We start from the raw sequence: 27,987 nt of genomic DNA, 5'->3' as shown, positions 1-27,987 counted from the left end.
CTACATTGTGCCCTTGGTCGACCGCAGCTGTTTCTCACGCAGTACGGGTCAGCGCTGAGACTGCTGCGTACAGTGCGCGTTATAAACGACAGGCGGGAAGTGAACATTGTGGTGGATAACTTTATTTTGAAACAGCTTGTCAGAACAAAGTAAGTAGAACACACACCCATGCTGGCGCAGCCAGGAACCCCAGTGAGACCACCCCACCTTGGCTCAGTCAAGCTGACCCATGCTCCTGCCCTGCCAGGTGCGGCTGTTGTGTCTCTGCACTGAAAAACAGGCCAGCACCCGTGCGAGCACCGGGCAGGAGCTCTCTGGAAAGCTCCAGGCCAACTGCCCCCATCATCTGAACCCTGCCAAGAAGTACTTGCCGTGCCGGCTCGCAGAACAACCCACAGGCACAGAGAGGCCATGAGGAGGAGAGCATCCCAAGGAGCACCTGGTGGGGAGAATGGTGCTGTGCTGCAGCTCCAGCTGTGCCGCGCTGTCACTGCATAGGAGCCAGCCAGGGCATTACCGCTGGCTTGGCACTTGCCACAAACCCCTTCGTTAGCTGGGGAGCTGGACAGCGAGACCAGCTGTAGAAGCAACTCAGCATCATCGCGGGTAGTGCCACTCCCAGGAGAGCAGCGTTCTCGGCTTTGAGATTAAGCTCATCTGAGGGCTGGTTTGTGCCAGTTCAGACCCTGCGGAACCCTCTCCTGCAGGGTGAGGGCAGCCCGACATGCCACCTGCTTTAACTTTCTCACCGCCCTGCTTGCAGCTTTTCTGCACCTGCTGGCAGCGATCTGTGGTTTGTGGCCTGGCCCGGCCTCAGAAACCAGAATTTGAGGCACTGGTGATGTGTGCTGACAAGCACAGGGAATGCGTGGTGTTGCGGGGAATAGCCGAATCTCCGGACAGAGGGCTCTGGAGTAGCAGGCTTCCTGCAGACCGACTTGGTGACTAGCAAAACCGTAGAACAAGGAGGAACAAACAATGGGAAGTGCCTGTCTGACCAAGGGCAACCTAAATGTCTTCCCTGACCACTTCCAGCCCAGTGCGTAAGGCTTGGCAGCTGAGCAAGAAGCGAACTCGTGGTGGTTTTGTCGTGGTGCCCCGGCGCTCACTGCAGGAACTCGTCGTACTCCTTGGGGAGCAGCGAGCGCTCACAGGACTCTCTCCTCGTCGCTGCTGGTCTGAACGCTTGGACAGGAGAAGGAGCCATCAGGAGAGGTGCCACCGTGGCTCTGGCTCTGCTCTGATGCTGCAATACAAGGACAAAATAGGAGTGAACCTTGTGGAATGAGGCACTGGCTCGTCCAACAGCGCGCTGTCCGACTGTGTCTGCGTGTGCCAGCTGCTCAGCATCCCTTTCCGCAGCTGTGTGAGCTTGTGCTGCGCCCATCCCTCTGCTCTGCCAGCTGCAAGTGACCGTTGCCTCTGCCACGTGCTGCCTTTCCTGTACTGCTCGGGTACCGGGGCGCTGCCCTCAGCCCTTCCGCAGGAAGCGGACCAGAAGCACAGGAGAGAGCCCACCTAGGCTAGTGACGTACCTGCTTGGGTTGGTGCCGCTCTGCTCGCTGGTCCCTGGGCTGGGGCTGCTGCCGCTGCAGAGGTTTGTGCAACGTGCTCTTCAGGTGTTTGTAGAGGTTGCTTTTGAGATGCAGGGGGTTATAAGCAACTTCCACTTCCAAGCTGTTCAGGGCGCTCTGCTCAAACAGAAGGAAGTAGTGGCTGTGAGATGTGAGAGGTAAAGGCTTTGGTTTTTTGTTGTTGTTTTAGTGTCAAGGGCCTTTTTTGCAGGGATGAGTGTGACAGACACTCCATGCCACCCTGCAGTGATGGGAGAAGGGATCTCTGGCTGTGCTGTTACCCACAAGGCCCACACTTAGCTCTGTATAGAACAAGAGGCATCTGCAACCGGGTCTTAATGGATTTAAGCATTCCCTTGCAGAATGCAGCCCTATCCTCTCCTGTGCCCAGAATCGGCCACCAAGCTGCAGCATCCCTTCTGGGCACCATCACCCTCAACTCTCTGCTTCGTAAGGCCTCTTCTCCCTCCTCCCAAGAGACATACAGCATTGCTCCAAAGGATAGGCCTTTGCTGTCTGTGAAGAAAGCTGTAGGATATATTGGCTGCTGGGAAGAAGTTTTGGAGTGCTCCATCATTTTCCAGCTGTCACTAGATATTTTCACAGCTGTTTCCTCCTCTAGTCATCTGCTAAGACGTGCAGTGAGAGTTCTACCCTTCCTGGCATCACCTGAAGCAGCGGGCAGACAAGTGAGGAAAAGAGCATACGGATGCACAATAGGAAATGCAGAAGCCTGAATCTACTGGGAGAAAGAGAGACACTTTATGTACTGATTTATCTTATGCCTAAAGCACTTCTCTGCAGTCTGAGGAGATCTCTGTTCCCCAGCTATGAGGGAGATAGATACATCTTCAGCAGCAGCTACATGTCCTGTGCATAAAGGCTGATCATTACCCTGATCCCTTGTACAGCAGCCAGGATCCTTTCCACAGAAGCTTGTGCAGGGCTGTCAGTGACTCACCTCTATAGGGCCATGCACTCTCTCAGGATGTTCAGCAAGGAGGGGTGGGAAGGTTGACGGCAGCAAGAGCTCTCTCATGGCGACTGCTTTGACAAGCAGAGTGGCAGAGTCGGAAGGGATAATGATGTAGTAAGGATGCACCACGACGTTCCAGTTTGGACCAGTGTTCTGCGGCTCACGTTTGGCCAAAAGCATCCACTTCCTTTTCTAAATGGCAAAAGCCAAAACCGATGTGAACAATGGGCAACAGCCACTTTCTTCAGCACTTTCACTGTAGGGGCTGCTGGGTTAGGAGCAGAGACATTCATACGCATCAGAATAAAAACACTTACATTATGGCTGAGGATATGTTGTTTGGTTATTTTTTTTTAATTGAACGCAAGACTATGCTTAAGAAAAAACCACAATTTTGCTTTGCAACTTGCCAGTAGGAACTGACGAGTTCCTAGACAGAGAAGTCCTCCACATCCCAAACCTTGGTTAATTATTTTCACAGTTAAAGATGCACGTCTAACTCCAACCCCGACTTTTGCACTTCCTACCTCCCAACACTGGATTTCCCATAGACTAGAGAGTTTCTCTAAGGCTTGATGCACTGTAGCATCTTTCCAGTGGCTGCATCGGCTGGAAGGATTTACAAGCCCGACTCTCGCCCATAAGATGAAGCTGCAGCTTTTGAAACATGTTTTGTGGTGCAGGCTAGACAGATCTTACTAGATGTGTACTAACTATTCCTTTCTATGGTAGTCCCTCTCCACGAGGCTGCGATTTCACACACTCACCAGGAGACTAAGACATAGAGCATGGAAGCTGTGCTGGTTTATCTCCAGTTCATCCCAGTCGAGCTGCCAGCAACTTGTGGGCTTGATGATGAAGGGCAGGCCATACAGTACGGACTCACAGACCCCGTCAGACTTCAGAGCCCTGCAAATACACAGCTCACGTTAGCAAAGCGCAGCCAACACGAAATCACCAAGAAGGCTCTGCCAGGAGATGACCAGCTCAGGCGGCTGTGGCAGTGCCAGCTGCAGCGCTGCGACAAGCACTGCGTGTCTGTATTGCTGGGGCCTAGCGCTATGAAACCGTGCAGAAAAGTCCAATTGCAGTGAAAAGAGGCTTTTGTGCCCATTTCCAGATTCCCTTGTATCTGCGCTGACAGGAGCATGCCCAGCAGCAAACCCAAGCTTCGTGCGTTTTGTAAACAAAACGGATTGTTAATCTGGCCTCTCGGGCAGCAACTCACCCAGGCAGTTACATCTCTTCCTAAGTGATTTTTACTGGATCGTGGTTATCCTTCACTTAAACTGACACGTGCTCTACTACGCAGAGCCAACATCCCACCACAACCACCACTACAGACTTTACAGTGCTTGACGTCACTGGTCCATAGCACACTTCTGCTTCATGGCAGGGCATTATTAAGTAGCTTCAGTGCTTTGCCTGTGGACCATTTATGCACAATTACTGCGTGCTCTTCAGCTACTGACTGGGTGAGAATAATTTTAAGAACATCTGCATAGTTCAGAAATTACACAACATTTTCCTTATAAATAAACCTCAGAAAAGACACTTCTTGTTCTGCTCTGTGCTCACCAATAGACTGCTCATGGGAAAGCAAATAAATTCTCACGTGAAGTCACACAGCACTATGAGGCTTTGCTTGCTTTTTTACTACTAGTCAACTAGTTAGCTCAGGCTCTGACATCCAGTTAATTGCTATGGCCTCACTGGGTAGTGAGGGAACAGCAGAATTATGTATGGAGCAATGGCTGCAATCTACAGAACTTCACATGGCAGGGAAACAATGGTGTTACACGCACAAAGTGCTAGTGTCACGGTAACGCTGTGTTTGGCTCTGCACTCTGGTACACATACGTGGGACATGCTGTTCTGTAACACTCAGAATTACAAGGTTTGAGGGTATCTGACGTCAGAATTTTGCTCACTAACGTTTGGAGTCCCCCAGTGCTTTACAGTGATGTTATTGGGTCCTAGTTGAAATTGCACAGAAAGAGCGAGCAGAGGCTGCTCTTATACCAGCCTTCCAGTTGCCACGTCCAAAGCACGTAACAACACTTACTTTACAACCTGGAGTTTGTGCAGCACGGTAGCTGGCCAGGCTGCCATCTGGCAGGGTGAACTCAAATCGGCTGCTCTCGTAGTGCCATCAGCCACCCCAGAAAGTAGAGCTGGGTCGAGCAGCCTCTCTTGCAAATCGCACTTCAGGCACACTAGGTGAAGGAGATTGGTTTAGGTTGCTGGAAATGGCAATGTTTAGCATGTGACATGCTCAAAGCACTTACGAACACCAAGTTCATGTTTTCTAGTGACAGCCACTAGTAAGGGAAGAACAAGGCTAAAGCCTGTGGCACGAGACAGCAAGCTATCCCCATTTCACACGAGGGGAAACATGGTGTGCTCGGCACGGTACTGAAACAATGACAGGTTGGTAACCGGGCAGGCGAGTTCAGTTTTGGCAACGAGTGGCCAGCTGTAGAGCAGCAGCAGCAGCTCGTTTCCCAGTGCCACACCGGGTTCAGGGCCATGCGGTTCCTGCCAGCTTTTCTATCCGTGCTTGTGGAGAAACTCAGCACACTGATGACACTAACTCTGGTATGACATGCAATCCCTCTTGCCTTCTGCAGAGTGTGCGAAGGCAAAAAAACCTGACTGCAGTGTAACGTGGTTTGCCTTGCCAGCTGTAATAAGACAATGCATAAAGGATGAAATTCAATGCTACGGTAAAGGAAAATCTGCCTTTAACAAAATGTCGTCATCGCCTGTGCTGGTCTGGGGGCTGTTACGGTAGCTACTACAGAAATAAAAAGTCACACCAGGCTTTCTCATTGCTTGCTGTGGAGCGTATCTGCAAAAGCCACTAGCAGCTCTCCTTGAGCTTTGCTTCCAGCCTGGAACTGGCCTGTGGATCACCAGAAGAAAACAAGTGTGCTTCTGCTGCAATGGCAATGGGAAGCTGCACGTGAGTACCATGCTGGAGTGGCGTATAGTACCATACTGGAGAGGCACTGGAAAGGGGATTGCCAGAACTGCATGTGCAGATTCCCATGGCAGTGTGACGGTGACAATACAGTCAATAACAACTTACAGGAAACACCTACGTCTGCTGTAGCTGTTGGTGCTTTCAGTGCTCGCCCAAGGATGGATTAGGGATTTGAACTTAGGCTAGCAGAGGAAAAAAAATCACATATTCCTTATAAATTTTCCCATGCATTATTATAACTGTTGGCAGCTCCAGCTGGAACATTAGGTATTTTAGTGCTAATGCAACAGATATAAATACAAGCCAAGTCTCTTTGTAAGACAGCCTTTATTTAAGCCCAGCTCTGGCACAGACTTCTAGTATCAAACACAAGGAACACAATTTTCGGGGCTATACAACTGAGCCAGAAGGTCCCTGGCTCTCAGTATGTAAGGCCCCTTTTACCTTGACCAGGTGGCTATAAATTCACATATTCTTCAAGGCACATTTTTGCTGCAGAATGGAAATGACTTACAGCCTCAGCAGCCCCAGGACATGGCAGCAACCTAGAAGTATTCTACGCAAATGGCTCCTCTCAGCCTGAGAGAACAGAAACTCCAGACAGCTTTCAAAGTCACCCAGAGACCTTACTTGGATCTCTAAATGTGAGGGGAACACGCCCACGGGACTGGCTTAGGTAATCTTTAAGGCTGTGAGATTGCAGAGGGGGAGAGAAAATGAAATACTTTGTGTGGTCTTGGGTGCAGTGGCATGGCTGAAGCATCCTGACGGAAGGAGGAGATGGAGGTGTTCTCTCTCTGTGCCATAGTCATGTAGCCATGCTTTGAACAGCATCTCCAAGCTGATGACGTTGTCCTCTATGGTTTGAACGTCGATATCCATTCCCAGGATTGCAATGTCTGCAGGAAAAAAACGTGAAAAAGCACAAATAATTTCAGCCATAGAAAAGAATATTCCTCTGCATTTTCCACTACACTGTACCTCCTTAGTCCCTCAAGCGCTTTCACATAAGAAGTGCTTCAGAAGCCATTACCACACAAATCACAGCACAGCACTGTGACGCTGACCCTCATAAAAGGACACTGCTGGAAGCTGAGCTGCTCCACAGGCCACACCAACACTCTTCTCACTAACGAGGTGGGTGGACTGGCTGCTATTATCTTCAGAGGACTAACTGTGACTGATGCAAACCATCCTCTGCTGTGGTCATCTTGGCATTGGCCTCAGAGACTCTTCTCACAATTTTAAACCGTTTCCTGTTTTTTCCTAAGTAAGGGTCACTGGATACGGGATGCTATAAGAAATCAGGGAGACTGCAAAACTAAAATGCTATACTAATGCAGAATTTTGTAGTAGTGATGGAAAAGTAGTGATGGAAAAGTACTCCTCATACAGAGGATGAACGTTACTTTGCAATACGGCCCCGCGACTAAACTGGCAAACATCCTCAATGTGTGTTGGAAGGAGCAGCTAGTCACAGACCTGAGAAGAACAGAAGCAAAACTTGACCTGGACTTGACCAACGCAGAGGACGCGTTTTGAGACATTACTGTTGCAGTGCTGCTTGGTAACACAGTAGGCCACCTTTGCACCATTCAGCTCGGATGTGAGACAGGTATGTGAGAAGATGAACACAGAGCAGAAATGGCCCTTTTTTCCCAATGTGTTTACCAGGCCAGCTGGAGACTAAAACACAGTGCTACACCCATCTGCAACGAGAAATCTTTCCTTCAGGCACTAGTTTTTAGAGTTTGCAAAAACGCATCCGCTCCTACATTAAAAAAAAAAAAAAAAGATGGAAATGTATTATTCTCACTTTACATAGCAAATAATCTGGGGCTAAATAATGACTGCAATTCTTCAAATGCCCTGCAACTCACAAACACACTTTTTGTAGTATGGCCATCACAGCAGGACATATTTTCTAATTGTCTCTACTTTGCAGCCTTGAGGAAGGCATTGAGATCACGTAGGTTGTTCCTCTGCAGCAAAGCAGAATCAACTCTTACTTAGGACTGGAGGTCCTTCCCACTGTCCTTGCTACTGAAAGCCTTGCCTTCTGAACATCCATTCCTTTTTTTTTTTCAGTTCTTCTCAAATCTATATAGTAAACTGATTATTCCTTTAGCTTTGTAGCAGCTCTTCAAAATGTGTCTTAAGACTGCTACCATGCCTTACCCCAGTCTTGTCTGATGCTCATGGGAATATGAGTTTCTCCCCCATGGAGCAGTGCTGGAGGATACTCCGGTGGAAGCGAACGTCCTGCCTCTCTCTGGAGACTGCTCTTCATGCACAGAGCGATTCCCGTGGTCGAGTCACTTGCCCTGACGCTATGAGTCTCGCTCTCTCTTCCCAGTGGCATGCACCAATGCACCTGGACAGCATGCTGCTTCTGCTCCAGCTCTGCTGCACTCCCTACTTTTTTTAGACTTAGGTTTCTGTCTGGGATATGCACTGAAGATGGCATTAATAGTTCAGGTGACAAAGCACCAGCAAATGCATGTAATTTACTTTGACAAACAGTGTATACACAGGTGACACGGGGAATTATCTGTGTCTGGAGAGGCAGTGCTTTGGGGCTGGTAAATATTTTCCTATTTTTTAATTTTCTCTTCTGTAAGAGGTATGTAGCCACTTGTGCATTTGAAGTCACATGCCAACACATGGCAATTCTAAAGAGAAATTCACTGCATTCATTGCTGTCCATTCTTAGGAAGAACAGGTTGGGATGCCAACATCTACTGTGCAATGAGTCTTAAAATTCCTGGAGAGCAGTATGCAGAGCCATTTATTGGTCAGCAATCTGCAGAGTGCATATAGAAAAAGGGTCCCTGCGACTTGTAGAAGATGGATCATGTTAATAAAAAATGCATTAGAGCTTTATCTTCAGTGCTTGTGTTTTGTTTTCCCAGAACAGAAATATATAGGGCCAGTATCTGTATCCCATACAGATATTAACCTTCATTAGCAAATGGTTTGGCAATGCTCAGATGCCTCACGTCTTTGTGATGAGGTAGGGGCAAGAAAGAGCGAATAACAATCCTCACGTTATCAATTAGAGGTCAGTCCACTGCATCCTGTCCATTGCTTCCGCACACTGTTCCCACCACAAATGCTGTATGCGTTGCACTCTTTATGGAATTTACACTGCATCATCATCTCTACTCCAGCCTGCAGTTTGGCAAGCCTTAAAGACACACTGCAGATTTAGTCTCTGTCCCACAGAGGAGCTGCCTTGCAGTTTTGAACAAACAATCCTTGTTGCTCACGTGGCCTTTGTTTGTCTGGAAATGCACTCTCCCAAGGAGGCTGCTCTTGCGAAGGAAACAGCAAGGATTTTTCATCCATGACAGCCTGTTCTCAGCATGTTCAAAGCTGTTCTGACCTGGCAACTGTGGGGCTTCAATTGGAGTCTTTTCTAGCTGCATGAACCTGGAAATGAGCCGGGACATCCCGACCCTGCCTGCCTTCTTGCAGTACCAGAAACTGTAACTGTATGTTGCGCCCCCCCCCCATGCTGTGGTAAACGAGAGAGGAAATTTTCCAGGTGAGCTGAAAAATCAGGTGCTTTCTCAGGATGCAGATTTTGCATCTCCACATCTTTTTGGCTTTGGAAGAAGCAGTCTGTAGCCCAGCACTACATGACAGTACAACAACACAGATAACATCCATTAATGGCCCGGCACGAAGCCTCGCAGCGGATGAGGATATCGCTGCAGCAGCTGCAGTATCAGCAAGGCAACAGTCCAACGGAAGACCCAAAGCAGGAAGCAGGGTAACACTATATGCTCTACAGGAGTCTAAGAAGAAAATGCAATCTTCTCACCGAACTGTCCCTAAGAGTGTCTTGAAATCATGGAATACCGGTCCATTTTATCTGCCAAGGTAATCAAGTGACATGTCTCGCTGAAAGCCGGAGCCCAGCGTCGCAGCCGCACCTCCCTAACGGCCAAACCCGCGGCGTGCCGGTGTGCCGCCCAGCGCGAGCTGCAGTACCAGACTCAGAAGCATCTTCAACGCTACAGGTATGTCTTTCTTGCAGAAATGGAAACTTCCAGCCTTGAGCAGATACTTAACAAGCCCAGTTTAACAAGGCTATTTCCGTGTATCTGGCATTTGCCAAAGACGACTGCATCATGGAGACAGGGAACGACAGCATGAACATGCCCTAAACCCTGTTTTTTTCCTCATGTTCATTAATTACAATTTGTCTTACGTCCTTATATTTCACTTCCAAAATTACTTAGAGGGTTGGGGCAGGAAGAAGGAGAAAAGCTAAGTATTTAATTCCAATAGCTACATCTCAGTATAGGTTTGTTACTCACATAAACGGTCCGCAGATCTACAGTAATTCTTTAAAGCCAAAAAGAGATGGCAGACCTTATGGCACAGATTTACAAGTCAAGTGAAAACAGGCTTTTCTTTTTTTTGTTTTTTCACTTTCCTATTAAGTGAAAAGACTTTTTCTTTTCGCCAGGTGGTGTGATCCCAGACCAGTTTCCTGATGTCAAACAGTTTTGATGGCGGAATGGAATGGAGGGGAGGGATTTAAGACAGTTTCTTTCAATAACAATGGCTTATATAGTACACAAAATTACAGTTTTAGCTGTTCCTGGAAATTTTGGCAACTTTGTTCATTCCAGTATGCCCTGAATACCAAGTCATAATTGTTAACCAAGTCTCAGAGCTTCCAAACATCCTTTTATCTAAAAAAGAAAAAAGCAATCAAACTTGCATTTTTTTCCAGTGATCTTCTGTGTTCAGAAGATCTAAGCATAAACATAGTTTATAAACACGATTCCCAGCTCCTTAATTCTGAACTGTTTTCCTGTGGTATGGCTTTCTATATATGAGTATACATGTCCAATAATCTCTGTTTTGTTATCAAAGTCTTAAAGCAACAACTGTGTTTGTCAGAAGCATCAGAGAGCATGGGAGTGTTTTCTCCTCTCACATTGTGGCAGGAGTTCTCAAGCAATATAATCTCTTGCTGTATTTGCTGAAACAATTTTGTTAGCTGTTTGAAGTTCCTTCAGTGAACCAGACTGTCTAGTAAATGTTTTCAGTTCATGCAGTAAGCTGTTACAATACTTCTTCCATTTTGAAAGCAAGTTTTTGTGATGCCTTTCAAAACGTCATTTAAGAGAAGCATGCTGTGCTATTAAAAGCTAATAAAGGCAAAGCTTCGTTTCCTATTCAATCACTCCCTGTTTCAGCATCAGCCATTCCTGGGAATCTCCCATCCTGCATGGGATTTCCAGTAAGTTTATTCTTTTTTCCTGCCTTTTCCTAATATATTTAGTCTGTGCCATTTTGAAGGTCACTAAATTAATATAGTTTGGTTTAAATACACACACAATGTTCACCCCTATCTAACTCATACTGCTGCAAACTGTGCTCAAAATTTCACTTTCATGTCACCGTGAATAGTGTAAGCACATGCAGTGAAAGAAACGATCAGCTTGCTTTTGAGGTCTGGAGAGAATACAAGCACTACCGTTGCATGCAAAAGAACTGCTTGACCGCACTAATGTTATACCTGAGTACTGTTCTGTTATTTCCTTTCAGGGAGTCTGCCAGCAACAAAACTTGAGTCCCTGAGTGAAAAAAAACCCACTCTAGTAATAATCCAGAGCTAGAGCTCTTCATCGTTAGAGTCAGTCCACATTTCTATTGCTTCCAAGCTTGGCACTCGTGCTAAGGGCGCCTGTTGCTGGTCTATAAGAGACTTCACCTTACTTCTTTACCTGGGAACTACGTGCCTTTCTAAAGGTTCTTGATGCTCCAGAAACCGTGGGCTTGATTCTGAAATCTAACAGAACTGTACCGCCGTGTTATGAAGGGAACAAAATCAGGTCATATTCCTGAAGCCTGACAGTATTTAAAAGACAAAACAAAAAAATCCTTTACTCCAGCTGTGTAATGGCCAAGAGAGTTCTTTCCCAGAGGAAATACAACATACAGTCTGTTAAAAGATTAATGCATCCAAGTTAACTGGGAAAGAAAGGTGAAACACGAAACAGACCATTCTGGTCATTCTACCGAGGTCCAGGTTGGTCATCACAGACAGATGGTGGATGCATTTATGAAAGACTGGTGAAGGTAGGTGTCCTGGTTTTAGCTGGGACAGAGTCAGCTCTTCTTTTTAGCAGCCAGAAGAGCTCCGTGTTTTGGTTTTACTCAGAGGCTCGCTCTGAGAAGAATGCTGACAGCAAGCTGATGTTTGTGGTTGGCACTGAGGTCTCAAGGACTTTCCAGCTGCCGTGTTCTTGCCAGCGTGCAGGGGCACAACAGGATGGGGGGGAGCATGGCCGGGACAGGGGGTCCACGACTCTCCTTACAATTCGTACTTGGATTTAGGATTGAGGCCAAACTGGCCAATTAGTATTCCACATCATGCAGTGTCATGCCCAGTATAAAAGTGAGGGTCAGCCGGAAAGAAGGGCTTTCCAGAACTCTCACTTTCGGACTCTCAGAGTGCTCTCTCTGTCTCACTATTTCGGGGCCTCGCGTTCGTCCGGGATTGCAGCTTCGGGACGAGACGGGCTTCGGATAAGAGGGGGTGGTGAGCATCTACACTGTGTATTAAATCATCTGTATTGAATTGTTCTTATCTCAACCCACGGGTTTCCCGTTTCTTCTTTAATTCTCTCCCTCATCCCTGGGGGTGGGGAGGGTGAGTGAGCGACTGTGTAGGGTTTGGCTGCCGGAGCGGCCTGACCCACAACAGTAGGAAGACAACATGTTCCTGTTCTTGAAATCAAGAGTTGTGGATATTAAGTCAGGAGAGGAACAAAACCTTAATTTTAAGTATGTTTTAACAGAAGGTTTTGGAGAAGCACAATGTTGGGCTTAGGGAAGAACACGTCAGGCTTACTGCAGTGAATATCAGCAGCCAGACACAGAGGCGCTCCACCCCCCAAGAGACATTCCTACAAGAGAAAGGGGAGAGATGCCAGGAACAGCCTCCTACCAACCCTCCTGCCTGGCAGGAAGACGGTTTCAAAAGTAATACCCAGAACGGTTGGATAAAACATCAGAGTGTGGTCTGGTAAAAAGGTACATTGGAGAGGAGAGCTTCCTGATTTGGGGATAAGATTTAAACCATTCCTTTCAAAAATTTGGGACAGTGAGATGAAAGAGCTTTGAGTTTGGCTAGCAGGACACAGCTAACCGATCGTTCCTAAGCAGACACAAGGTCCAGCAGCTGGAACAGCAGCAATAGACAGAAGCCTACAATGGTATAAAGACTTTTCGTGAAACTCAGCCAGAAAACGGTACACAGGGAGGCCATTAACTGCTAAGACCTCAAAAAGAGGACGACAGGGCCAACCAAGAAAAGAGCTCGAACTCTAGCAATCTGACATTAAATCCTAAGAGCAGGTTCTAGGGAGAATTAAATCCCTAGACGAGATTTTGTTCAGGCTCATCAGACTCACAACGTGCTTAGACCTCTGAGTGCTGTGGTAGAGCTATGTAAAACAGTAACAGAAAAAATAAATTGGAAACTGTCATTTGCTTTCAATAAGCTGAGATGGATAGAGCACAAAATTAATTTCTCAGGCAGAGGATTTAAAAAGAGATGATGTTTTGATGTGCTAGAAATCTAAATGCAGGATGCGATGTCACAGCAATGTTTTGGATATTAAAAATGTCAGCAGGTTGAAACAACCACTACACAAACTAATGGAAGAAAATCCACAGTGGAGTGAACCTCATAATTAAGTGTTGCAGCTGAACACAGCACTAATTCTTGCACTTGCTGCATCCTAGATCTTGCAACTTCAATGCTCTTTACTGTAATTTTTTCTAATAACGTGGGTTGTTTTTTTTTTTTTTTTTTTCCAGAAACAGAGGAAAGGAGTTCCAACAAGTAAAAAAATCCTCTTTAAAAATCAGTTTGGCTCCTTTTTCAAATTATTTGGACTATCCATTCCCTGGTCCTTCTCTTAAAGAGCAAATACATCATCTGAGTCTTCTCATAAGTAGAAGACTCAAAAAATCAGAATGTCATCATCTGAAATTTCAATGGCCTTTGTATCCCCATTTATGTTTTCATGCTGGGTTTACGAGAGGGGCTGCAGAAATGGCCCCTGTAAGCAGCTGTGAAAAGCTGAACATGCTGGCTTTACGTGATGGGGTTTGGTAGCATGGGAGAGGTTGTGTAAGGAGCTGCGAGAAGCTTCCCCAGCTCCAAAACCAGTGGGACCGGCCTCTGGCCAGGTCAGGGCTCCATCCCCGCAGTCCTGGGTCGCGTCATCGGCACCTCTGTTAAGTCGGGGACAAAGGAGCCCGAACTGAGGCCGGACCTGCACTGGAGAGAGGGGAGGTGGGGGCTGCCCATGGCCGCCCGGGCAGGCGGCTGCCCATGCTGGGCCGCTGCCACCCGACTGGAGATGGCTGCAGCAGCGCGGCTGGGAGAGCTCCAACGCGTCCCGCTCCCGGGAGCCACTGGGAGGAGTTCGTTCTGCCGGGACTGCCCAGGTTCATCGAGAGGACTGAGACCTGAGAGAAACGGCCATGCAGACACCGAGGAGAGCAAAGATGGAGCGGGAGGTAGTGTGCAGGAGCTGAGATTCCCCCGCAGCCTGTGGTGAAACAGCAGCAGCCCCCTTGCTGCCTGTGGAGATTAACGGGGGAGCAGAGACCCACCCGCAGCCTGTGGAGAACCCCACTCTGGAGCAGAGATGTCTGCCTGAAGGAGGTCACAGGGAATGGTCTCCGTGAGCTGCTGGAGGCTGACGATGAGGCGGAGAACCATCTGAAGCCCGTGGAGAACCCCACGCCCGAGCAGGGGGCAACTCCCTAAGAAGCTGTGACTGCGGTAGAAGCCCGCCCTGGTGCAGTCAGATGGGTCAGGATCGCATCCTGCGGGAAGGACTCACGTTGGAGAAGTCTGCAGACTGTCCCGTGAGGAGGGGATCCACTGGAGCAGGGAAGAGTGTCAGGAGTCCTCCTCCTTTGAGAAAGGAGTGGAAGAAACAACGCGTGAACTGACCTGCAGCCCCCATTCCCTGTCTCCTGCACTGTCAGGGAGAAGGTAGAGCCGGGTAGGAGGGAGGGGTGGGGGGGAGGTGTTTTTTTTTTAAGATCTGTCTTAATTTCTTGTTATCCTCTCTGAACGAGCCGTTAACAAATTAAATTGATTTGTCCCCAAACTGAGTACGTTTTGCCCGGGGCCGCAGTCAGTGGGTGGTCCCTCCCTGTGCTTCCCTCGCCCCCCAGCCCTTCTGTGACATTTTTGCCCGCTCACCGCCCTGCGGGGAGGACGGAGCGCGCGGCCGCGCGGCGGCTGAGCTGTGTTCGTTCCTTTTACTAAGTGAAAGGGCTACACAACTTCGCTTTTAAAAACAACACGGCGGGGTTTTGCATGCTCTAAAGCAATCTCGTGACCAAGAGGCACAGAACATCTCCTGCTGTGCTGTCTAGTTTTCCAAGGCATCCCCACACAGCTCTGCGCAGCACCAGCTCGATGCAAAGGCTCCACGATAATCCTCCTCTCTTGAGAAGCCACCATTTGCAGCCACCCAAAACACTGCTCTCTTCCCATATGGACAAGATCAGATCGGTGCTTTTAAAGAACACCTCAGCCTTGGAGCTGTGGGCAACAGTTGCTTCCATGGTTTTGTAACTCAGTTTTGGTGCAGTCTTGGCATATTAAATTAATTCTAAAGTCACATCAGAGTGATAAAACCTTGATCCTCTTCCTTAGGACTCACTGTTCCCAGTGTTAGTGGTAATGGTGCGGGTCAGAAAGAGAAGGTGCTCCCTTTCTCCAGCCAAGCAGTTTTACCTGCAGAGATGAGCACCCTCCCTGAGGCCTCTGTTTTCCAACAGGCAGAGTCCAGAAAAACCAGCTATGTCTCTTTGAGGAAGACTGTCCCTTCAGGGCAGGAAGCTTTTAACAAGCAGTAAGAGGGATGACAGACCTCTAAGTGCTTGATGACACAGCTCAGTGTTTGCTTTGCTCTACCACCATGCTGGCGGACGAAGAGGCAGCAGGGAGAGCAGTCATCTGTAGCACGATGCACCCACTCAGTGCTGTGCTGCAGACAGGGGAAAACCAGCGCAAATTCCTGCTATTTAGCAGTCACTTCATCAGCCTTGGGAAAGAGCTGATTTAAAAAAAAAAAAAGCAGATTTAAAAGTCAGGTAAAACGAAACACCAAAATGAAAGCTGCAGTTACAGCAGCATTGCAACGTACGGGCTTCTACCACTGAGTCACTGTGGTGATGGACTTTTGGTCGCTGGCTGGCTGGTTTATTTGAAGTCTGCTCAGCACCTTTCGATTTGAAACAAAAAAGCTCAAAACAGGAGCTGACAGGAATTTCTGTTTCTGAATTTCTCATTACTATAGCTTAAATTCTTACTGCAGAAAACTGTCAGATTAAGGGAGGAGTTCTTCAGAGATATGGCCAGGAAAAACAACCTTCAGGATCTGGGGGATACTTGCTCTTTCACTAATGAAACACGTGACCAGTTGTGTGTGTGTGCTGGGCAAAAGGGAATCTGTGATCCAGGTAAACATTCCCAGCCCCTGCTCCGCCAATTCACCAGAAATTTGCTACTGCAACCAGAAAAGAAGAACAGCTAGATACAGGTAAGGCCACCACATCCAACATTGCCTGTCACTCAGTAAAAAAAGCATTTCTAGTAACAGGTCTGACACTAACTTTGAAAGGCATCAGGACTCAGGTTTTTAAGCTTGTTAAACTCGTGAGAACTTGCTGTGTTAACCAGAGCTTGGTACCAGGTGTGTCTTGTTGATGGGGAATTTAAGTGTCAGCTGTAAAGGCCTTTAAAACAGAGACCTGGACTGGAAAACAGAGGTTGTGGGGCTACAAAGAGCTCAGTGATATGCAATTACTGGTTACTGAAGAAGTACAACCTTAGCAGCTCAAGAAAAACTGCCCTAAGCGTAGAGAACAGCAGCAACTAAGCAAGAACAATAGCAGTGACAAAACCCAGCCAATCAACAGGGTAAGGACCCGACTTGGTCTGGGAGAGTAACTCTGCCCAGCATTGTGCAGTACGGAGCCTGGGGGAAAGGACTGAAGGCTAAGAATTGCCTAGAAATCAAACATCTTGTAAAAGGACAAGATCTTGAGTTGGTGAGGGGGAGGATGGAGCAATCTCTGCAGGACCATTGAAATGGCAAATGGCTCGCCAGCTTCTCCTTCTCTTTCTGCCTGCCTGTCTGCTTCTCTCTCCCCCAACTACCTGCTTCAAGGATTCTGGTTGCCTCTGCCTGCACCAAGGACCTTTCTATCAGGCAGTCATCGCCCAGGGTGACGTTCAGCAGTAGGAGCATACGTGTGTCTGAAAGTGTGTCACCTCCATAAACCCTGCCTGTCTTTCTCCTTATCCCTCAATGAAGCTCTATTGCACCTGAAGTCAATGTCAGGTAATGCCAAGCGACGCAAAAAACGTGTGAAGTCTATATGCTAATTTTGCTCAAGGGTGAAAAAGCCCCAGAGAAGTGCTGTGGTACAAACTTTTTGCTGTTCCTCCAGGCACAGTAGTTCCCTACTGATGATGGACTGATGCCAAATGGCACAAAGTGGCAGATATTGGACCAAAGCACGAACTAGTGGCTGTCCTGCTGTCCAAAACTAACTCCCCTGGGTACTCTGCCTGTCTTGTACTCACCACTGCTGCTGGGTTCTTCTGCTGTCATGCCCTGTTCCACATCCTCAGGTTCCAGAAAGTCTCTCTTCAAAACCTCAATGACTTGCATTCTTCGCAGGCTCACAAGGTCTACATCTTTTAACTTCTTTTCCAGCAGCTTTACCATTTCTTTGCTGGACTGGCTAGTCAACACTGTGATCTGAAACACAAATTAGAGTGTGCAAGAGCTGCCTCTACTCTAATCCTCTCTTGACAGGCGATGATGCCTGGTCTGTTTGAACAGCACAGGTTCCACCATGGAGCGAGGAGAGAAATCTTGCTAAAATATCTCATCTTTTTAAAAGCTTTTTTTTTGTGTGCTTTGGCTTATATTTAAGCCAATATAAATTGGATTGAGAGGTTCACTGTAGGAACACCAACAGGTTTTGTGCCCCTACTGGAAGGTGAAACAATCCACAACTGTCTTCTATGCTTTGCACTTACGGTGAGTCTGTGTGTGTATAGAAGGGGCTCTGCCTGGGGCTTTGAGGGACACTGCCACCTCCCACTACTGCATCCATTACAGTTCGAGTAGACTAATTTGGTCTTCTTGCTTGAAGGCTGAATGGGAATTATTTTTTTAAAAAAGTAATAAAAGTAATATTAAAAAAAAAAGTCTATCCTAAATACTCTTCTTAAGAGAGCAGCAGTAGATGCTGCTCCCACCTCCCAGTTCTGACATAACACCAAGTGACTGCAAAGAGTTTCTTCATCATCAACAAGCAGCAACGGTTTCTAGAAACATCAGGCATGTTCGACACCAGCTTCTACCCTGAAGAGTAGTTAGGTGAGAAAGTTTTGAGTTCTGACCTTGCCTGATGTTTAGCAGTGGTGAAGTACTAAGTCTTCTCAGCACATCTGCTCATTGCTTGTATGTCCAGATGCCAGCAGCTGGGGACACTGGGATCTGAGAGCAGCTACTAGCAGACTGAATGTCTGAGCCCAGCTGCTGGAAAGATCCTCATTTATGTATGGAGATAGCTGTGTGTGTGTGTGTGTGTTTATATATATGTACACACACGCGTATATATTCCTGATAGTGAATCTCCATCCTGCTCAGCCAGAGGGGATCAGGCTGAGGCCATTGGTGCCGTCATGTTTGTGTGAGTGTTCTGAGTGCTGTGATCTGTCTGACCAACTATGCGTGTATATACGTGTTATATATATGTGCTTGGTGGGTATCTGCCTGCTGGGAATCCATGCTCATAGAATGGTTTGAGTTGGAAGGGACCTTCAAGATCATCCAGTTCCAAAACCCTCATGGGCAGGGACACCCTCCACTACACCAGGTTGCCCAAAGCCCCATCCAGCCTGGCCTGGAACACTTCCAGGGATGAGGCAGCCACAACTTCTCTGGGCAACCTGTGCCAGTGCCTCACCACCCTCAATGTAAAAAATTTCTTCCTTATAATCTAACTCTCCCCTCTTTCAGTTTAAAGCCATTGCCCCATGTCCTGTCACTACACGCCCTTGTCCAAAGCCCCTCTCCAGCTTTCTTCTAGCCCCTTCAGGTACTGGAAGGTCACCCCAGAGCCTTCTCTTCTCCAGGCTGAACAGCCCCAACTGTCTCAGCCTGTCTCCATAGCAGAGGCGCTCCAGCCCTTGGATCATCTTTGTGGCCTCCTCCGGACCCGCTCCAACAGCTCCATGTCCTTCTTGTGTCAGGGACCCCAGAGCTGAACACAGTTGGGCACACATCTAGTTGGGCCTGGGGGCATGGAGCTGTGGCAGCCTTGCTGATGTCAGATCAAGCCCAATTTCCCTACAAAGTATACCTCTCCAACCAAACTTATCCCCAGTGTTTGCCTCTGGGCTGCTGGTTGCTTGAAAAATGCTTTTCATCCTATTGCAGACTGGCCACATTTCCTGCCCTGCAGCTGCTGCTGAGACTTAGCTTTGCTGATGCTGGTGGTCTTCCTCCTCTGACATCAGGATCTCAAAAGAGTAAGCATTTTCAATACTTCTAACAAATATTTAGGTTTTAAATGATTGCAGGTTGTAACAAAGTCTGCCTCCTATGCTCACTAGTCAGGAAGGAATATACTTGCCTCTTTGAGGTTTAACTGTTAGGAAAATGCACATTTGCCTAAAGACTACATCTGATTTGCACAAGCAAATTGCCAGTGGTACTCTTGTCCTATAAATACCTGCCGTTGTCATCTCCTATAAACACCTGCCATCTCGTCTGGGATAAACAAACCCTACTTCCAACATAACCATTAACTCCTCCTTAAGCACTTGCGTTTCTGCTAGCTCACATATAAGCAGACTTCACCAACAGCTCCCAACGTACTATGTTTCTTCACTCTACTGCTGTTCATAGTCCTGTCCTGACTGACCTTCCTCCCTCTTCCCGCTGAGCTGCAGCAGCATGTGCCCAGCTGCCCGCAGCCCGCTCCACTGCTGCTGCCCTCCAGGCTCTGCCTGCCCTGCGGCAGCAGCGGGACGGTGCTAAAGGCAGTAGAGCATCCATAGATTCATAGATTTCTAGGTTGGAAAAGACCTTAGAGATCATCGAGTCCAACCATCCCTAATCCCCATTAAACCATATCCCTAAGTAGATCATCCACCCTATTCTTAAACACATCCAGGGATGGGGACTCAGCCACCTCCCTGGGCAGCCTATTCCAGTGGCTGACAACCCTTTCCGAGAAGAAATACTTCCTAACATCCAACCTGAATCTCCCCTGACTAAGCTTATACCCATTTCCTCTTGTTCTATCACTCATCACTAATGTAAAGAGCCCTTCCCCTACCTCCCCCCCATCCCTTCTCAAGTATTTGTAGGCTGAGCGTTCCTGGCACACAGCTCCAGAGTAGTCTCTTCCACGTGGATGGAAGCAGGTGGAAAGCTTTTTGGTTTAACTTGTGAAAGAGCACCTCTTTCAGAAGAGAAGGCTTCACAAATCGAAACGGTAACTTTCCTGCTGAGATTTCATAGATTTCATAGATTTCTAGGTTGGAAAAGACCTTAGAGATCATCGAGTCCAACCATCCCTAATCCCCATTAAACCATATCCTCAAGTAGCTCATCCACCCTATTCTTAAACACATCCAGGGATGGGGACTCAACCACCTCCCTGGGCAGCTTATTCCAGTGGCTGACAACCCTTTCAGAGAAGAAATGAGAAGATGAGCCAGTGCATCTGAGTGCCAGGTCTGGCCCCGCGCTGGCTGCCTTTTCTCCTCCTGCCCAGCTGTGCATGCTCCATCTGCTAAGCACCTTCCCTCTGCTGCAGGATTTCACAGGCAGTGATCTTACTTGTTCTCAGTTATTGACTCCCCAGTTTACTGTCTGTGATTTGCTGTTCCAGCCAGCACCATGGGTTACGGGATCTCAGTAATAGGGCACGCCGGGACGTCAGTTTGGCAATCGCGCATCGCTGCACTAAAATGATGTACGAAGCATTAAATTTTGATGAATAACAAACAGTCTAGATAAGTCATGTTGAATTTTAACTGCAAAATACTGGAATCAACTGATTTGTGAGGGCGCTTAACTAAGGCATGAAGCTCTTTAGACAGAAGGAAGAAATTGTATTGGTAAAATCTGACATTCATCTCATCGCGAAACAGATGCAACTAGAGAGTTCCAAAAATTTGATAAAGCAGGGCTTCTTTTCTCCTGTCTGTGCCTTATAGTTCAATGCAGAAATCCTTCTCCTAATATGTTTTCTAATCACAGAGTAGTTTGGGTTGGAAGGTACCTTTAAAGGTCATCTAGTCCAACCCCCCACGCAATAAGCAGGGACATCTTCAAATAGATCAGGTTGCTCAGAGCCCCGTCCAACCTGGCCACGAATGTACCACCTCTCTGGGCAACCCCTGCCAGCGTTTCACTAATGCTTCGAAGTACCACAGAAACAGAATTGCTACTTCTCTCCACAGTTCATGAAATAGAAAATGCCTGTGGGATATGTCAAGTACTTGTCACCCCACGTGCTCCACCTGGTACGATTTAATTGAACAGGGTAAATGCCTACTTTAACTGGCTTAAGTCAGCCAGGCTTTGCTTCCAAGAAGGTATTTTTTTTTTTCCTTCTTCAAAAGATACTCTATCTGAGCAAAAACATTCAAATGCCTTCTGAGAAAAGAAAACAGAAATAAAAATCCTACTTTGCATAAAAAAAAAAGCTTCTGATGAAGACAAAATATCAATCACTGAAGTATCTGAAGCAGAAAGCTGCCTTTTTTAGAAACATGACCTTTTGTAAGGGTGAAATACCCTCTGCCTTTCTGTGATCACCTGCTCTTATTTTTCAACAGAGATTTGAGAATTGTAGGTGCTCTTCTGCTCATTTCCTGCCTCCTCTGTGATCTGATGGTGCTTATTCAGCCTTATGTGAAAGACCAAAGCCACTCCTTAGGTCCCATTTAGGTCTGTGAAACACCTTTTGTTGGAATTTGCAGAAGACTGGATCTCATCCGCAGGTTATGTTTATGCAGCATGCAGAACTGGAAGGATTGCTAGCTTGGAGAGAAGTCCTTTGTCCTTGAAATTCTCCACAGATCTAAACTTTGAGCTCAAGTTTCCTCAAGAAAGACAAATATGATATGTGGCCTTTTGGAAGTCCTCAGCACCCTCTCCAGTACCTGTGCTAAAATCAAGTGTACTGCAATATTTCAGATCTCTACGTTGTTCGAATTATCTCTCTAGTTTTATTTTGGATATTTTTCAAGTGGAATAGGAACACTATAAATTGTAGCCACTAATGAAGCCATGAAAAAGCTTTTCTTACTTTAGTTTTTCTTCCCCTTTGCTTTGTAAGGCATGCATTCTCAGAAGAAACGTTTGATGCCTGTCAGAAACAGCTCAAAGGGAAGTCAGGCAGCAGAAACAGGGAATGAAACATAATTAGCATGGAGCAACTCAGAGGGAAGACTAGAGCTGGCATGTGTGACTGATGTCTGTGTATTTGCTGTTGTATGGAAACCTGGAAAATTCAAAGACTCCAGCGTGGATGTTATTTTGAATGTGGTGAAGGGAACGAGTTTTCACGTTCAGCTATCGGTGAGAGGCTTCCAGTTTACGAGGACGGCAAGGAGCTGCTCCTGCCTGTTCAGCTGACCCTTTGTGAGGGTTCTCTATACTGCCTGAGAGATTTTCTGGCAGAGATTCTCTATGCAGCAATTTAAGTACAGTTTGCTGCACAAAGTTTCTAAAGAATGGCCACATTTCCTGGATTACAGAATTCTTGTCCTCCATAAGAAATCTTTCAAGTTAGAATCCATGCATGTGTGAGAGTGGGTTTTTGTTTGCTTGTTGTTTGAGTGTTGTGGTTTTGATTTTGTTTTTTTTAATACAAAAATCTACCGTATCATTCTCTGGTTCAGGTATACTGGAATTAATCACACAAATGTCAGTCAGACTGCTTTTCCAGCTAGGCACAACAGCCAGCTCTACATCTTCTCAGACTGCCCAGAGCATTTTTATAAAGACTCCCGTCTAGGGTCGTCTTTAGATGGGACTGGGGATACATATCCAGGTCTTTTGCAGGGCCAGGAATAACGTAACAAACAATGTGAACTCACTATTTTGTGGTGCCAGGAAGAAAAACATTTAGCTACCTATCAAAATTATCAACAAAGTGGTACGTGGTCAGATTAATTCCAGAAGAGTGGAGAACACCCGATTTTCCAGGCTGATCCAAGTATATAAGAGCAAGTACAAGTTGATAAACTGTCAAAAGAGGAGGAATCAGTGTTGCATCTGTTCCTATGAGAAGATGAAAGTAGATGGTAAAAATGGGGGTGAACACTTCCAAATAAGTATCTAATATCACAGCCTATCAGCCTATCACTGCAGCAGGTGTCTTACATCCTCTTGCAAAGAAAAGTATAATATGTTCACATATTCCAGAGGAACAAGGATCACTTGGTGGAGTAAAAAGTTGCTATATTCGTAGATAACTTAATTTTGAATGTAGCTATTTCATTCCTTCAACTATACTAGAAACATCCTGGATTTTGTGTGTGTCAAAGAAGGTCTTGTCTCGAAAGCGTACTCTGTGTTTTCCTACCCCCATCTTTGAAGTTATAGCACAAATCACATTTGAAAGGGTCAGGAAAAACACCTCAAGGCCCTAAGAGAACACACAGAAGCAATACATCAGGAGAAAGGCTTCCTGGATAGACACTAGAAGTGAGTCTTAATTACAGCTAGGAGGGTCTGCCTAACCACAGCATGACTCTGGAAGCGTTTAAGGATCTAAACAAAGTAGGACTGGGGAAATTTCACTCATGGAAGTCTGGATTTCTTTTCAGGACTGACAAAGCTCCAAAACCAGGTGGCCTCTAAGCCTGTAAAGTCTGAAATGATAGTTTGGAGCTGATGTTTCCTCATGTCCCGAAGAAAACATCACTTCTCTCTGAGTCCTTCCCCCCTTGATAACTGCCTATCCTTTCCCATCAGTTGATACTACTTAAAAAAAATATATATTTCTTCCTGTGAACTTGCTCTGCTTTCCACATTTGCATATATGTTCTCATATGTCGTTAGCAGCTTCCCTCCCTCTTACCCACATACACACACCCAGGTGAGAATACAGTCACCAGCGTGCACCAAAATCTATTACATCCTGTCCCAGTACTGCTGTACACACAGTTTTCCCTAGATATGTCCCCTTTACTACTGGAATCTGCCCAGAGGGATTTGAGGCCTTGATATGTTCATGCAGAATTTCTTGGACATTGGATCTCTGAGACAGCTAGATTGCTGAATACCTAAAATTTTCTAGCATGTTCATGGTACACGAGGTCAGGCCAGAGCCGCCGCTCAAGCTAAACACTGACAACACAGCTATGCAATTGGCTCAGGAAGCGCTGCACACACCTGCTGTGTGCACGCTCATTCCCACTGAGACTCCTGGGAAACGAGACACCAGTATGTATGTGCACTGAAATTCCAGACAAACATCAGGCTGTCCCACCATACCAGCTCACATCACTAACCTGTCCAACAAGACTTACTTAGCTAGAGTCCCTGTTCTTTCTACCTTCTCCAGGCAAATCATCAATAGCCAGTCTCAAAACTTCACAGAATCACAGAATGGTTTGGGTTGGAAGGGACCCCAAAGACCACCCAGTTCCAACTCCCCTGCCATGGGCAGGGACACCCTCCACTACACCAGGTTGCTCAAAGCCTCATCCAACCTGGCCTTGAACACTGCCAGGGATGGGGCAGCCACAGCTTCTCTGGGCAACCTGTGCCAGTGCCTCACCACCCTCAATGTAAAAAATTTCTTCCTTATACCTAATCTAAATCTGCCCTCTTTCAGTTTAAAGCCATTGCCCCATGTCCTGTCACTACACGCCCTTGTAAAAAGTCCCTCTCCAGCTTTCCTGCAGGCCCCCTTTAGGTACTGGGAGGCTGCAATAAGATCCCCCCGGAGCCTTCTCTTCTCCAGGCTGAACAGCCCCAACTGTCTCAGCCTGTCTCCATAGCAGAGGTGCTCCAGCCCAGATTTAGGTTAGATATAAGAAAGAAATTCTTTAAATTGAGGGTGGTGAGATACTGGAACAGGTTGCCCAGAGAAGCTGTGGCTGCCCCATCCCTGGCAGTGTTCAAGGCCAGGCTGGATGAGGCTTTGAGCAACCTCGTGTAGTGGAGGGTGTCCCTGCCCATGGCAGGGGGTTGGAACTAGATGATCTTTGAGGTCCCTTCCAACCCAAACCATTCTATGATTCTATGATAACTGCTGTGGCATGGCATATAGAGTAACACATAGCCTAGATGTGGGATGAACAGAAATACCTTTCATGATGCAGGAATACTTATTTAGGTGTGGAACTTTCTTTTAGGCTATCTTTTATGAAATTTCCTAAACTATGTGAATGTAGGTGGAACATGGGAGATATACATTTCTAAAGCATGATTCATGGAGTGGGAAGTGAGAGAGAAAGTGCTCTTTATGCATTAGCAGCTGCACCTTATTCAGGGCCTTGTAAAGTGCAAGGAGTGGGGATGAAGTACTAGTGCATCAGGGTTACAGCAGGCACAGTTCTTCCCCAATTCTCTGGGACATGGGCAAAGCAAATGGATTGCCCCGTTCCTTCTGTGTCGGCCATAAAGGTGTCAGAGATCACCCTTTTTCCACTCACCCAGGGTAGGGATGCATGCCAAGAACAGACATGCTTCTTCCTAAGCTGCAGGGGCTGTCCTTGCACAGAGCTTACACTGGTCGTTTCACACTGCCCAGATATTTCATACAGCCATTGCCAACGACGTACTCTAAGGGACCCCTACTACCCTTTGCAGAGCAGGAGCCATGTGGAACTCCCAAGCTGCCAGTGAGAGAAGAAAAATGCTAATTATAAACAAACCCTCTTGTTATTCCAGATTGTGACCGCATTTTCTTTCTACTCTGAAAACTGATTTGAAGAGGACTGTGCCAAGACAATGACCATTCCGTAGGCTTTTCCTGTCCTTTGCAACCATTCCAACTACTCTCAAGATGAAATGCATTTCTTTTGTCTGTAGGAGTTCACTTTCAGTGAATCGTGGACATGCTTTCAGACACAAGGACCTCTGGACAAACACCGTGCTGTATCGGTGAGAGTTCCAGGCACTGTAACCACAGCATGTAACTGTAGGCTGGCAGGAAAATCGTGTCCGTAAGCACTGCGAATGTCTTTGCCTTTGACACAGTTCTTCTGTGAAAGCAATCAAAATAAGCCTAAAGAAACATCCAGTCTTAAATGCCTGGAAATTAAATCCGTTTTTCTATACTGTAAAGTCCATCAGACTCCACAAGCAACTCAAATCTGAATCGATCTTGTTTCCACGAGCATTTGGAGACTGCCACGTGAGGTTTTCTGCAGGGCTGATTTTCTTAATTACTCTCCCCCTCCCGTGGACGTTACACACCACACAGACTCTCATCTTCACGTGCTAACAAGTGGCAACTCTGCTGGATGGCTCCCACTGCCTTCCCAACACTTTCTTACCTCAACAGAACTGTTTGTCGAGCCTCCTGCTGCGGCGTGTCTGCTGTATTGTTTGAACTGTTGCAATCCATCCTGCACAGCTTGTACCACTCCATTTCCCCCCTGTGGAAAACAGCCTTCTCTTGGCAGTGAACGGAGCTCTGAAATGCAGGCTTGAATCCGTGCAAAGTTTTCTTTCACTTGCTGCAAAACAGTATTCAATGAAATTAAAAGACTGGAAATGTCAAACTGCTAATATGAAATATTTTTTCACAATGTGGAAGGAGGCTTATGAATTTACACCACTGAGCTAAGACTGGGGGCAGGAGGCAAGTCGTAAAGCAGTGAAGAGTGATGTGAATCAAAACCAGCTGACTGTTACGCTAATAACAACAGACACGATCACCCCCCACGTTTTCAGCACTCTACCTGTTGCCTGCTGCTAGCCAAAACGCAGCAGTTCGGCACGCCCCTCTCCTCTCGCCCTGCTAACACAGAGGCAGAACTTGAGACATCAAGAGGAGCACTGAGGTGGTGTGATATCTCCAGGCCACAGTCACCCCTACCACATCCCTACTCCTGTACTCGCTGAGCTGTGGACCGCTGGAACCTGCGCTCAGGTTTGGAGTCAGACTGTGGCAACAGGTTCAAAAAGGGGTTCCACAAACTCATGGGTAACAGATCCAGGAGCAGATACCAAGAGGAACAGCCTCAGATATATCCTCTCTCATTCTTAATACAACAGCTGTGGAACTAAGGCAATGTGAGGAGAATGAACTGCAGAAGGTGACTTGGCTGGAGCACCTCCCCAAAGCATCCTTTCCTTTTGAGACTGGTGGTCTGACTCAGAAGGGCATTTCTTATGCTTTTACACTGCTCCTTCTAGGACATTCACCACAGCAATGATTATCAAAAAAGCAAACGCTGATGGAAAGTCTGTGGACCCTCCCGCTTCAAAGATGAGCTACCAGAGCAAGTGTTAGAAAGGAAAAATCATTCTGTAGCTGTCATTTGTGAAAATGTTTTATTGCTTCAGGCAACAGCTACCACTGCACAATGGCTGCCCTGAGGACAGCTGGTCTGACGCATTACAGCAAGACGAACACTATAAATACACGGATTATTAACCGATTGTGCTCCACTATGATGCTTTGTGTCCGTCTCATGGATTGGAGGATACTGGGCCACATTCTGACTGCCTGCTATGGTGATGTAGATTACCCGCAGTCCAGGGCTGCTGAACCCTTATATCACACATGTTGCTCAGCACTTCCTTGAACTTGGTGTCTCTTCATAATGGTCACCTAAATCCACAGAAGGCAGTCTGAAAACAAACCAGGCTGGCCAGGTCATATTCTTTCTCCACACAACGTTAGTTGGGCTACCTGGTATCTCTTGCCCAGCCATGACCTTTCCTTAGCATAGACACGGCAATGCTAGGGAGCACCCAGCATCCAAAGGTGTGTGGAGCATCTCAGCTAGTGTTCACGCAGATGTCAGCTCACCTGAGCTTCAGCAAGAACTCAAAGGAGTTGAGACATACCCAGGAGCTGAACTGGCAAGTTCTGGCCATAGGAGAGATTATTAGTGAACTCTAGCAAACCTGTTTGAAGGAATGTAAGACGCTGCTGCCAAGGTCACCTTCCTCACTGAAGAAGCAACAGATGAGCATACAACTTGCTTGCTTCAGATGTTTGGAGCAAAGCTGAACCACTCCTGAGCAGCCATGGTTTACACCACGGTCTTTCAGTGTGACCAAGTTATGAACCAGGGAGCTCAGGCATGTGTTCGCAAACCGCTCCGATGGTTCTGCAAATAAGGTGGAGAATAAAGCTGAGACGGCTCAAACTTCGCCTCA

General features: G+C 47.0%; 1 protein-coding gene across 1 annotated transcript; it reads right to left on the bottom strand.

Moving 5' to 3' along the window:
- Window positions 1–147: 147 nt before the first annotated feature.
- M1AP (meiosis 1 associated protein) lies at window positions 148–27,702 on the bottom strand. The gene is made up of 10 exons (XM_086630987.1): window positions 27,635–27,702; window positions 26,696–26,762; window positions 26,151–26,333; window positions 17,187–17,364; window positions 6,262–6,435; window positions 4,616–4,766; window positions 3,318–3,459; window positions 2,536–2,742; window positions 1,536–1,691; window positions 148–1,246 (listed from the first exon to the last, which is right to left on the bottom strand). The coding sequence occupies exons 1-10, from the start codon at window positions 27,700–27,702 to the stop codon at window positions 1,106–1,108; spliced, it is 1,467 nt and encodes a 488-aa protein (XP_086487113.1). The 3' UTR covers window positions 148–1,105.
- Between the last annotated feature and the right edge of the window lie 285 nt (window positions 27,703–27,987).

This window comes from Tauraco erythrolophus, unplaced genomic scaffold, assembly GCF_009769465.1.
Source record: "Tauraco erythrolophus isolate bTauEry1 unplaced genomic scaffold, bTauEry1.pri scaffold_63_arrow_ctg1, whole genome shotgun sequence".
In the NCBI taxonomy this organism is placed as follows: domain Eukaryota; kingdom Metazoa; phylum Chordata; class Aves; order Musophagiformes; family Musophagidae; genus Tauraco; species Tauraco erythrolophus.
The sequence above is the reverse complement of the archived record's forward strand: the minus strand, read 5'-3'. Positions and strand labels throughout refer to the sequence as shown.

What these genes read in the sequence shown, in the direction of transcription:
- M1AP (XM_086630987.1), bottom strand. Translation starts at nt 27,702, where the DNA reads ATGGCCAGAACTTGCCAGTTCAGCTCCTGGGTATGTCTCAACTCCTTT. An exon ending in AGTACAGGAGTAGGGATGTG is followed by an intron (nt 26,334 to 26,695) that starts GTAGGGGTGACT and finishes ACTGTTTTGCAG; the next exon opens with CAAGTGAAAGAAAACTTTGC. An exon ending in CTCTATGTCTTAGTCTCCTG is followed by an intron (nt 2,743 to 3,317) that starts GTGAGTGTGTGA and finishes TTTGCCATTTAG; the next exon opens with AAAAGGAAGTGGATGCTTTT.